General features: G+C 47.0%; 2 protein-coding genes across 2 annotated transcripts in view; both read right to left on the reverse strand.

Annotated features, from left to right (window-relative positions):
- The window catches only part of LOC306819090 (RNA-binding protein 39-like), a gene marked incomplete at its 3' end in the record, with an annotated part of 7,827 nt that extends 2,220 nt beyond the window's left edge, over positions 1-5,607 (reverse strand). The window contains exons 1-3 of the mRNA XM_079372842.1: positions 5,468-5,607; positions 3,988-4,051; positions 1,297-1,346 (exon numbers count right to left, since the gene is read on the reverse strand). Coding sequence (XP_079228968.1) covers positions 1,297-1,346; positions 3,988-4,038 — 101 coding nt within the window. The remainder of the gene's footprint in view (positions 1-1,296; positions 1,347-3,987; positions 4,052-5,467) is intronic.
- Positions 5,608-8,393: 2,786 nt separating this feature from the next.
- LOC306819091 (E3 ubiquitin-protein ligase TRIM35-like) lies at positions 8,394-9,966 on the reverse strand. The gene is made up of 2 exons (XM_079372843.1): positions 9,943-9,966; positions 8,394-9,842 (listed from the first exon to the last, which is right to left on the reverse strand). The coding sequence occupies exon 2, from the start codon at positions 9,823-9,825 to the stop codon at positions 8,431-8,433; it is 1,395 nt and encodes a 464-aa protein (XP_079228969.1). The 5' UTR covers positions 9,826-9,842; positions 9,943-9,966; the 3' UTR covers positions 8,394-8,430.
- Between the last annotated feature and the right edge of the window lie 2,912 nt (positions 9,967-12,878).

The raw sequence follows: 12,878 nt of genomic DNA on the forward strand, positions 1-12,878 counted from the left end.
TTATTGATCCTGTTACAGCTACATGTCTAAATAATCTGAATATCATGAAAAACACTCAGATTTTACATCTCATCTCAGAAGGTCAAACCATCTGTGTGTGCTCGTGACACACTGAAACATGGTGATGATGGCGCACAGATAATGAAACATGCATCCACATTGATCCTCCCATTAACTAATAATCAGTCAAATCAATATGTTAACTCAGACCGTCTCCTCCAACACGAGCCAGTCGCTTTCAAAGTTGCAGCTGCAATGAATTGTGGGTCGGCACTTTGTCATCTCCTTTGGTAAAGGATGCTCCAGTGTTTCCTAAAGGAGGTTATGAAGGAAGCATTGAGTCTCCTTTCTTTCACTCTGAGAGAATTCAAACAGCTCTCATCATGAACGCCACCGAGACTCCTCCAGGGTCAAGGTGAAAAGGAGAGAGGAGGTGGGAAAGTTCAGTTTTGGAAAGTCCTGGTTTCATGCAAAGGTTTCCTGAGCCTTTAAATGGTCTCAGTGTGTCAATGACAGATTCATGGAGAGCTGAGCGGAAGGAGGAGGTGCATGACCGCAGCTTTGAGGAGTGTCAAGCAAAGTGCATTGAAGAATTTGTGAAGGTGGACCGAGGCTGGAGTCAGCCAATCAGGGACATGGGATACAAATGTCCCACTCCTCAGAAAGCAGAACTGAAGCTGCTCAGTGATCCAAACTCCTTGTTTCAGATGAAAGTGAAGAGGAGGTCTCAGAGTCTGTGATGATTTGGGTAACGCAGCTGATTTCAGTTTGCAGCAGGACTACAGGCACCAGCTCATCCTGCTTCAGGGACCACTGTGCTCGCCTGACCTGAACCCCCCACACAGTCTATGGGCCAACAAGACCCGACAATGCAGACGAGCTGGAGAACCTCCACGCCACGCTGCATGGACGCAGCAAGTCATGCAAAAGGAGGCCCAACCAAGAAACCTGACATCTGTTATTTCATATTCTGATTTACTGACGCGGCTCATTTCACTCTGTGTATCATGAGCCGACATCATAAACGGGTTTAACGTCAAACTTTTTCATGCTATTCTCATGTTTGTAGATGTTCCTGTATTTCCTCTCACGCATGAGGTCTTTGCGGTGGTGGGTGAGACGTGAGGCGACAGGTGAACGGCGCTTTGACTGATCACGTGTGACGCTTAAAAAAGGAAGTCTGAACGCTGTTTGTCACTCTGGTTTCACGTTTGATTCCACGCGTACAGGAAACAGGAAGCAGACACCAGAGGACAGCTGTGAGCGTGCTCGTCTACAGACAGACAGGTGTGTTACCTCTTGCTGCGGTCCTCCTGTCCATTGGGGCTGTGGCTCTTGGTGTCCTCCTAAGGTCGACAGAGAACAGCATGAGGAGGCGGGCGCAACATTCAGGTGTCAGGGAGGGGGACAGGGGAGAGGAGGGGGGGGCAAAAGAGAATATAAACACAATTTAATGAGTCACATTTATACACATTGTTCTGTGGCGGTTTGGGGGGGGGGGGGCTGGGTCAGTCTGGGACAGTCAGTCAGTCTCAGGCTGCAGTCCAGGCTCTGTTTGTGGGGTGGGTGGGGTCAGTGTGGATGACGCTCCAGTAGCAGACAGACACTGCACAGTCCAGCTCTTCTTCAGCCGGGTGGATGCTGTGCTGGGACTCGTCTGAAGGGCCCTGAAGCAGACAGGAGTCTTAGTCACTCAACTCAGCCCAAAACCAGAACCAACGCCCCCCCCCCCCCCCCCCCCCCCCCCTTTAAATCAGAGCTCCCTCACCTGGGAAGGGTCCTGTTTGCTGAACGTTTTCTGTGTCAACTTACGTGACTTTACACCTGTAGACTTCCCTTCCTCTAACAGAGCTCACCTGGATAAGCCCCTCCCACCCTGTTTCTATCCTCCTGACCACGCCTCCACAAATCCACCCCCCCAACACTCTCTGTTTTTGTCCTTCTGCCTCACTCCTGTGATGAAAAGTGGTCATTATGCTAAGCTAACAGTTGACTAGCAACCATGGAGCGTGACGTCGCCTCTTGTCTGACGCCCTCAACTTCATCTCCCAGAATCCTCAGCTGCTCCACATCAGGGATGGGGGTGGGGGGGTTGGGCCAAAACCAGGTGACAAATTAACCAAGGGAGCCACAGTCATGTTACCATGGGGACCACAGAACAGCAATGCATGATGGGGGCATTTTACTACCTTCATGTTTGTGACAGATCACACTGGCATTCAGGGGAGTAGAGGTGAGAAATCGTTAGGCAAGTCTACAAAGAGAGATAGATGGGCATTTATTCATGACAGTCTAGAAAGGAATGCCATGATCATCATCATCATCATCATCATCATCATCATCATCATGGTCAGCCTGACTCTACTGCTCACAGACAGGAAGTGCCCTCCACCAATGTTTTTGATCAGCTCATATTTCTGGTTTTACTTCCTGGACGGCTCGATGTTTCCTGCTGAACCAATCAGTGAGCAGGACTCATTTAATTCATCACGTTCTTCTCTGATGTCATACATCCGACTCACCATGTTGATATTTAGAAAAGAAAAAGACTTTCTGTAGAGACAGACGAGCACGTTTATCATGCTGATGCCTCAAATGCAGAGTGATGATGCTTGTTGTAATCCATACAGCGCCCCCTGCTGGGGGAAGAGAGCTGCTAGTGTAACAACAAAACTCTAATTATTCGTTATTCTACTGGTAAATAAATCTAGTAATCACTGGATCTGCTGACATCATCGGCTCCGGATCAGACCCTCTAAAGCAGGGGTGTCCAAAGTGCGGCCCGGGGGCCATTTGTGGCCCTTGAATGGATTTTTTGTGGCCCTTGACTTCAAATCGAAGAATCAGAAGAGTTTGGCCCCAGGCCTCATCAGATGGCATATTTCATTATTTTTCTTCTTCATGTTAGCGAGGGAGACCTATAAAAGCCTGACTATTCTTTCCAAAACATTAGAACACAACAGTTTCCCACTGCAGTTAGTTATTGTGTATTTACATTATTTTTTGAAGAGGTCAAAATACAAAAAGTTCCTTCCAATATTTAAAAAAAAAACAAAAAAAACCCGTGTGGCCCGTGAGCGATTGTAACGCCACAATTTTGGCCCGCAAGAAAAAAAGTTTGGACACCACTGATCTAAAGCCTCGTTTATGCTTCTGCGTGGCGTCAACGGCGTAGCTACGACGTGGATCTCTAAGCAGCGGCCATGATCTGTCAGGACAGACTGCGCTGCTTTAAACTCTGCAGCTTGGACTAGCCAACATTTACTGCAGACAGATACACCTCTGCTACAGCACGTGGAGAAGGCATTATGTTCTGTTGAATCATCACAAATTACACACATTTTATCAGAGCAGGAAGTTGAGAAATGATATATTTACTGGCCTTTATTTTTTAAACAGGCATCGAAGCGCTCGGTGGAAACGAGGCTGATGGCGTCTTCATTTGTTCTAACATGAAAAGATTGTTGTTGGGAGACGAGGAGTCTTTAGTTTTCCCTCCTGATGCTAAAATCAGCATCATGTCCAAAGTTGGTCTGCTGTGTGTGATGTGCCAGGACAATGCTCTCTGCTTGTTAGGGAACAAAGACTGGCTGCCTCCTGATTGGCTGACACTAGACGGACCGACGTCGGCTCTGCTCATCAGGAAGGAGCATGTGGTTCCACCAGCTCTCATGTTCAGTGATGACGAGCCGCATTAATAATACTCTTATCCGTGTTGAAATGTTGACCTTTGACCTTATTCCCCTCACTGCGAGCTATTGTTGTGATTTGCGTCAACAGCTCGTCAATACAAAGCACCACAATTCAGTTTGACCACCTTCAAAATAAAAGCAGCAGACGTTCTAATGTTTGAAAGAGCAAAGACGTTTGAGTGTTTAACAGAAGCAGCGTGACTCTAATGAACACTTTGAGCAGCTACGCTCCCCTCCGAGGACCTGGAGCAGTAGAGTCCGGCTGACAGTCTCATCCAAACAAACTGACTCTCACCTTCCTGTACGGAGCCTCCAGCATCGCCTCGATGTCCAGGTCATCGGCCATGTCTGCTGCTGGTCTGCACACAAAGACACACGTTTCATTAGAGTCGTCTTCATACGTGACTTTTAAACTTTTATATTATTTTTATAGAAGTCAAATGACATGGAAAATTGTTTGGATTATCAACATGCTTTATCAATACAACAGATTTGATCAACAACATTTCCCTACAGAAATCTGCTTCGTGCTCTTTAGTCAGTGTGCAGCTTCATCACTCTGATCTACCGGGTCAAAGAACAATAAGTATTTGTTCTGTAGCTTCAGTGCTTCTTGCTGCTACTGAAATAAGATAGATTGATACTTTATTGATCCCGGGGGAAATTCAAATTGTTTTTTTTTTTAGATAGATATAAAAGGAGGTTGTAAAGTTTTCTGTATAGATGTGAAGATTAATCAAGACAAATGGATTCAAGGTTTACATCTGTACTCTGATAAATGAATCTCAATAATAAGGCGAGCGTGAGCAGCTGCAGATTTAGAAACTGATGAGGCGCCAACATCTTTCAAAGGGACAGATTATGAAAAATCAACTTTTACAAGGTTTTTGAACATGTGAGTAACCTGAGTGTCTATCAACCCACAAAATCTGAAATGAATCCATCCCGTCCTTTGTTTGTGGTGTTTAAGTCTTAACACACAGAGAACAATGCTCTGTTTCCCCTTGTGATGTCACAGTGGGACTCTGGTAGTACAATCCCCTCCCCTGATATCTCCTCCCATGGACCCCACCTCCAGACTAGAGAGAAACTTTAAAGCAGGTCTGTCGTTTTTATTCTCTCTACAGAGGAGTGATGTCTACTGGGTAAACTCAGGGGGCGGAGCTTATTGCATTTAAAGAGACACACACCAAAACAGAGCTTTCAGAGAGAGCTGGTTTCTACAGGGTCACAAACCTCCTCTGCTGCCTGATTCATGTTATATTTAGACCGAAGCTCAGAAACACTGATGTTTCATTCAGAGCACCAGGGGGCGCTGTTTGAAAGGAGGAGAACGTTTCCTCTTTAAATCAACTTTATCTGTAAAGAATATTAAATATCTTTAATACCAAGGAGAAGTCGATGATACAGACACACTCAGGTTGTTTGTAAGATGCAGTTGAGCTGCTTTATATTTAATAAACTCCGTTTCTCTCTTTTTATCTTTAAGCATATTTACTTCTCCAACATGTCGACCACTCATGGAAGATAAATAAAGGTACACAGACCCGAACAACAACTGGACAAACCCCCGTTAGGTGTGACTGTCACTCTGTTTAATCACAGGTGATTACACACCTGAGCCGCTAACGGTCAACAGCTAACAGCTAACAGCTAGCTGCTAGCTCGAGCCGGGCAGACAGGCCTCGCGCGCTGTTGCTCCGGTAACTCCCGCCTTTTAATCGCCTACAAACCGGGTCGGCCGATGTAACCGGGAATTAACGAGGAGTTCTTACCTGGAATCAAAACGATTCAAATGGAAATATCCGACGAACGGTTGGGCTGTCCGGTAAACGGTCGCTTAGGAGTCGATGCCCTCGAGAAGGGAAGCAGTGCTTTTAATGGCGTATTCAGACAGACGAGACCTTGTGATCACGCGAGAACAGAACTTCTGCGAGATCATAACAAAGTCTGGTGCCAGCGGTCCAATCAGATCCAAAAACAAATAGAAATGTAAAATGATGTGAAATGGCATATTTTAGCAAATCTAGTGAACAAATATGCACACGTACTTCTATTTAAAATAAAGTTAAATATTTAGTGATGTTTTAAGTGTGTGTGTGTGTGTGTGTGGGTGTGTGTGTGTGGGTGTGTGTGTGTGTGTGTGTTGTTAGTGGGGGTCCCCAATCTCTGGCTTGACATTTTGATCTTGACGTTTTTTTTCATTGTTTATTCACACTCCTATTAATTGTATTTTTATTGTGTTTCAGTTGTATTGTTTTATAGTGTGCTATAAAGCTTGTACAGCAATATGGTCAACCAAGGTTGTTCTAAATGTGCTATAGAAATAAAGATTGATTGAATCTCTGGTGACCTGTTTTGGGCGGGATGAGAGCTGAAAGGTTTCGGACTGACTAAACCACTTATGAAGGTTAGAATCCTCAAAGCAAGCGGCCCATGTGCACATCACTCCCCTCTACCTCTCTCTCTCTCTCCCTGATGTCTCTCCCTGATGTCTCTCCCTGATGTCTCTCTCTCTCCCTGATGTCTCTCTCCCTCTCCCTGATGTCTCTCTCTCTCCCTGATGTCTCTCTCTCTCCCTGATGTCTCTCTCTCTCCCTGATGTCTCTCTCTCTCCCTGATGTCTCTCTCTCTCCCTGATGTCTCTCCCTCTCCCTGATGTCTCTCCCTCTCCCTGATGTCTCTCTCTCTCCCTGATGTCTCTCTCTCTCCCTGATGTCTCTCTCTCTCCCTGATGTCTCTCCCTCATCCTGATGTCTCTCTCTCTCCCTGATGTCTCTCCCTCATCCTGATGTCTCTCTCTCTCCCTGATGTCTCTCCCTCATCCTGATGTCTCTCTCTCTCCCTGATGTCTCTCCCTCATCCTGATGTCTCTCTCTCTCCCTGATGTCTCTCCCTCATCCTGATGTCTCTCCCTCTCCCTGATGTCTCTCTCTCTCCCTGATGTCTCTCTCTCTCCCTGATTTCTCTCCCTCTCCCTGATGTCTCTCTCTCCCTGATGTCTCTCTCTCTCCCTGATGTCTCTCCCTCTCCCTGATGTCTCTCCCTGATGTCTCTCCCTGATGTCTCTCCCTGATGTCTCTCTCTCTCCCTGATGTCTCTCTCTCTCCCTGATGTCTCTCTCTCTCCCTGATGTCTCTCTCTCTCCCTGATTTCTCTCCCTCTCCCTGATGTCTCTCCCTCTCCCTGATGTCTCTCCCTCTCCCTGATGTCTCTCCCTCTCCCTGATGTCTCTCCCTCTCCCTGATGTCTCTCCCTCTCCCTGATGTCTCTCTCTCTCCCTGATGTCTCTCTCTCTCCCTGATGTCTCTCTCTCTCCCTGATGTCTCTCCCTCTCCCTGATGTCTCTCCCTCTCCCTGATGTCTCTCTCTCTCCCTGATTTCTCTCCCTCTCCCTGATGTCTCTCCCTCTCCCTGATGTCTCTCTCTCTCCCTGATGTCTCTCCCTCTCCCTGATGTCTCTCCCTCTCCCTGATGTCTCTCTCTCCCTGATGTCTCTCCCTCTCCCTGATGTCTCTCCCTCTCCCTGATGTCTCTCCCTCTCCCTGATGTCTCTCTCTCTCCCTGATGTCTCTCCCTCTCCCTGATGTCTCTCTCTCTCCCTGATGTCTCTCTCTCTCCCTGATGTCTCTCTCTCTCCCTGATGTCTCTCTCTCTCCCTGATGTCTCTCTCTCTCCCTGATGTCTCTCTCTCTCCCTGATGTCTCTCTCTCTCCCTGATGTCTCTCCCTCTCCCTGATGTCTCTCTCTCTCCCTGATGTCTCTCTCTCTCCCTGATGTCTCTCCCTCTCCCTGATGTCTCTCTCTCTCCCTGATGTCTCTCCCTCTCCCTGATGTCTCTCTCTCTCCCTGATGTCTCTCTCTCCCTGATGTCTCTCTCTCCCTGATGTCTCTCTCTCTCCCTGATGTCTCTCTCTATCCTGTCTCCAAGTAAAAACATGAAAGCCTTTAAAAATATGAGTATGACCTCGTTTCAATTCCACAGCTGGTAAATATGATGTTTCCAAGCAGCACATAAAGGTAGCATGAGAGTCAGAGTTTGGACTTTTGGTGAGTTGTTTTAAAGGTAAAAGGTTTTATATGTTTTTGAGTGACTGTTTGAATAAAAATATATAATGATCACAGGATAGTTTAACCCTTTACAGGAAACTCATTGAAATACTTTGAAATGAAAAAATTCAACCTCACAGTTATTCAGGGACATAACAGAACTTTATTTCTGTTATAACATTTTTCAAAAAATTTAAGTGTAATAAACATTTACAAAGTTTCCATATTTGGTTCAAATGCCACAATAGCAGGATCAGTAACGTAGGGTGATCTCTTCTGATTGGCTGAGTGAGGATCACATGCTTCTCGACCTCACTGAGGTGCAGAAGGGTGACCAGTCACGTGCCCTATAAAGGGTTAATGAGCAGGACTCGTTTCAAACACCAGGATGTTTCTTTGTACTGTTGTTAATTAAACGTTTGTAAATCATTTTGTGTTTATTTCAGTGTCATACGACGTCCCGAGGTTTTAGAGAGACGTGTTTGTTCATCACGTCCTGAAGTCGGTCACTTTCATGTTCAAAGCATTCAACAGTCACATCCATGCTTCAGCTTTGAATACAGGGAACATTTGAACATCATGTCTGACTGTTCAACACGTTTAAACCCAGTGGAAACACTTGGATGTAAAAACACTTGGATGTAAAAAGACTTGGATGTAAAAAGACTTGGAGAAGTGAGAGAAGCTGTCAGACGTGTGGAGGCGTCACACACACCTGCAGTGGTAACATCTTCAGGGGGAGTTTATCCTCAATGCTAACGTATGGAAACATGCTGTCAGTGAAGGTGTGTGTGAAGGTGTGTATGTGTGTGTTGGTGTCAGGATCAGAGAAGGACAGCTGTCCTCTGTCCCAGTCCAGCTTCACTCGGATCCTCTGGAGCTGCTGCTGGACGACCAGGTGAGTGGGCGGAGCCGACGGAGAGCGAGCCGAGTATATACCTCCAAGACACTCTATTCTCCAAAATCCAGACAGGAGGTTTTCCTTCCTCTGGTCCGACTCCGCTAACACACCCAGAATCCAGTATCTACTGTCTCCAACCTGGACGTCCCAGCTGTGAGTCCCCGAGTCAAAGCCCTCAGAGCCCAGGACGGCACAACGGAAGTGTTTAAAGCGCTCCGGATTATCAGGAAGCTGCTGCGTCTCTTCTCGTCTCACGCAGGTCAGATCTTCAGACACAGTGAGTCTAGTGCCAGCGGTGTTTGGGTCCAGGATCACAGGACTGTAGGAGACCAGGTCCTTCATCTTGGTCCAGATGTTGAAGCTCAGGTTGCCCAGGTGTTTGGCCTGGTCTATCAGAGCTCCTGAGGGCAGCTGTGGATCCTCCAGCAGGGGGCGCTGCCGGACTCTTTCCACTGCAGCTCGGTAACTTAGCAGGAAGGAGACGTCTTCAGCGTTCAGCTCGTCCTCTGTGTCTCTGACTGTGAGTGAAAGAGCTGCTATCTCTCTGCTCAGAGCCTCCATCTCCTCCTTCATCCTCTGACTCTTCTGCTCCTCTTCCTCCCTCAGTGCACACAGCCTGGCCTCCTCTTCCTCTCTTAGAAACAGGTGAAGCTTCTGAAACTGCTCCTTAATCAGCCTCTCTGTGTGTCGGGCCTGGACCTCGATGTGTCCTGCTGTTTGATTCAGCTTCTCTTGAACTCCTTCTAAATCCTTCAGCTTCTCCTCCAGGGGCTCCAGACTCTCCTGCAGCTTCTTCTTGTGTTGTTGCGCAATTTCTTCGATGGGTTTGAGTCTGTGCTCCACGTGTCTCTCTGAGTCTCTGCAGACGAGACACACGGGCTCCTGATGGTCCAGACAGAAGAGTTTGAGTTTCTCCGAGTGCAGACTGCAGAAGTCCTCTGACATCTTCTGCTCTCTCTCCAGTAAGAAGGCCTCGCACAGGTTCTTCAGGACCAGACTCACAGGGGGCGTTTTGTTTGAAGAGATCGCCTTACAAATGGGACACTCGCGTGATTTCTTCTGTCTCCACCAGCTCTGCTGACAGTCTCTGCAGAAGCTGTGGCTGCACGTCAGAACCACAGGATCCCTGAAGACGTCCTGACAGACGGAGCAGCACAGATCCTCCCCTGATATAAACGCCATCTTCTCTCTGAGTGAAGCTGAAAACACACAGGATCTGTTCAGACATGGCTCCTCTTCCTCTCTCACCACATCCATCAAGTTCACTTTCACTTTTCCTTCTGTTGAAGTGAAACTCACCTGAGGAGAGTCAGCAGAAAGAAGAATGTTTCCTGAGCTTCAGACTTTGTGTGAAAGGTGTTTCAGGTAAACTTTCCTCAGCTCGTGTTACAGCAGCTTCATCATGTCAGCTGCCTCCACATCGACGAGCAGCAGGTAAACAAACCGAAGCTTTCAGCAGCTGTCACGCGCTCAACATCTCTCAGAGAAGCTCACCTGTGTTGACGGCGCGCGCGCGCGCCCGCGCTCCTCCGCGTCACGCAGAGTAATACAAGAAGTTATTCTGACCCCAGGAGACAAATGTGGATCCTTCTTCGACGGCTGGAGAATCTTCCACAGGCGCACAGGCGAAAGACACGGAAACAGTTCCGGTGGGATTTTTCAAAGTAAAATCATTTGCTGTAGCGAAACTCATTTGTTCACAATGCTTTAATGCAAGACAGTTGTCTGTTTAATAAGTTGTCTGTTTAATAAGTTGTCTGTTTAATAAGTTGTCTGTTTAATAAGTCACTCTCGAGCTCATCTAAAAACTCACCACATTACATGCGACACTCCTGACGTCATGGCCGCGGAGATGACCGTGGACTTCAGGAAAGCTTTTTTTTTTTTCGGTTCAGAAGGGAATTGTGTTGTAGTCAAGACCACACTACCCGAGACCAGACCCGAGACCAGACCGAGACGGATTCAATGAGAGGAGACCTTCAAACAGTGAGGGACGTGTTAGAGACATGAACACATGAGATGCACTCTTTAATATGTCTTTATTTACAGCACATTCACAGAACAGAACACAGGTCAGTCTGTTCATACAGACAGACTGCATCATGATCATCCTGCCCTGTGAAGCAGCCTTTAATAGACCGAGGTACAGTTGTCCAGAGGACGGATCAGGCTGCTGTCTTCAGCTTGTTCCCATCACCTTCCCATCCTGTATGAGGTTTAGACGCGTCATCAGAAGCTTTCAGATGGATCATTCTGGTCTCTTACTTTGGGATTTCTTTCAGTCTATGGTGGTCTTTCATTGGCCGGAGGGTCTCCGACAGTCCCGTATCCAGTTTCAGCCTCACACCTGTTGTCTCCGTCATAGACCGGCGTGTCTCCGTCCTAGACCGGTGTGTCTCCGTGTCTCCGTCATAGACCGGCATGTCTCCGTCATAGACCGGCATGTCTCCGTCATAGACCGGTGTGTCTCCGTCATAGACCGGCGTGTCTCCGTCATAGACCGGCGTGTCTCCGTCCTCCTCCTGTCAGTCTGCTCTTCATAAAGAAGCAGCAGTTTGTGAAGTGATTCTTTCTGTTCCAGAAGCTTCTGTTGTCGTGCATGTTGTTTCATCTCTGCCTCTTCTCTGAAGTGGCCGCTTGTCCGCGCGCTGCACAGCGTCCACCTGCGCGTCTTCATTTGTGCCTTTGTATTTCCAGAAGCTTCTGGAGAGTCCGACTCTTTCATTAAAAGCCTCCTCACTCTGTCAGCTCTTCTTCCTATGTCTCGTTTGTCTTCGGTCTTTCTTGGACTGTTCAAACTTTGAGATGAAAACGTCTCATCGTCTGTGAAGACAAACACGTGCACGTGCACGTGCAAGGCGTCCTCCCGTCAGGACAGCAGAGAGGATCAGGTCCGAAACGCTCCAGTTCAACTCTTCTCCATGTGTTCAGAGGCTACACACACACAAACACACACACACACACACACACACACACACACACACACACACACACACACACACACACACAAACACACACACACACACACACACACACACACACACACACACACACACACACACACACACACACACACACACACACACACACACACACACAAACACACACACACACACACAAACACACACACACACACACACACACACACACACACACACACACAACACACACACACACACACACACACACACACACACACACACACACACACAAACACACACACACACACACACACACACACACACACACACACACACACACACACACACACACACACACACACACACACCGAGCAGCCTCAACAACTTTATTGACACATTTCCTCGAGTATCATTACAAACAGAACAGGGTGCACTTACTGCCCCCTAGTGGCAACAGCACGCTCCAGCTGCTATGCAGGCTGCGGCCACAGCTGCCGTGGGGGCGCTGTTTCCCCATAATCACTGTCTGAGGAGGAAAACATGACACAAATCATAAAAATACATATTGTTATGATAAAAGAAGGAATGTCATCCTCGAGTAATAATCAGGAACACGATATTTCTCTCTGCCTGTCAAACGATCTGTTTGACTTCAGAAGTGAAACACCTGTGCATGGACATTATTAAAGCACTGAATCAGCATTGAACCTCCAATCTGTCATCCAGATCTTTGCATAGAACCCAAACAAAAAGATGAGAACATGAACTGTTTGATAACACACACTCCCTCTCCCTCCAATCTGTCATCCAGATACAACACAATTTAACCTTCTAATTTAAATACATCGGAATCAAGTGCACACATATAATAAAGACCTCCAAATGCCACACCAGATCTATCTGTGAATTCATCCACTACTACGACATGACGCGCCTTCATTTGAGGTGCGCACGTATTCTGATATTTACGGTACAGTTCCGGTCTGCAGCGCGCGCTAAAAGACTCACTGTAAAACACGCGATGATATACACGTGTATAAAACTGTACTGGGAATAGTTTCAGAGGTCTGTGAAGTTAGTTTGAGAATAATACCAAAACATCCGGTTCACATTCACATGGAATCTTTACTCCATGAAATGTGACTTTCATTAGCGCCCCCTGCTGGAGTGTTACAGGAAGTAGACACGGCACCAAAACACACTATAAAGTACAAAAAAGACACAATACAGAGAATAAAATAAAACATTTTAAAGCAGAGGACAACATAAGAAACCAGCCTGAAAATAACATTTAATTTTTTATTTGTTTATTTT

Source organism: Symphodus melops (assembly GCF_947650265.1).
Source record: "Symphodus melops genome assembly, contig: scaffold_428, whole genome shotgun sequence".
Classification (NCBI taxonomy): domain Eukaryota; kingdom Metazoa; phylum Chordata; class Actinopteri; order Labriformes; family Labridae; genus Symphodus; species Symphodus melops.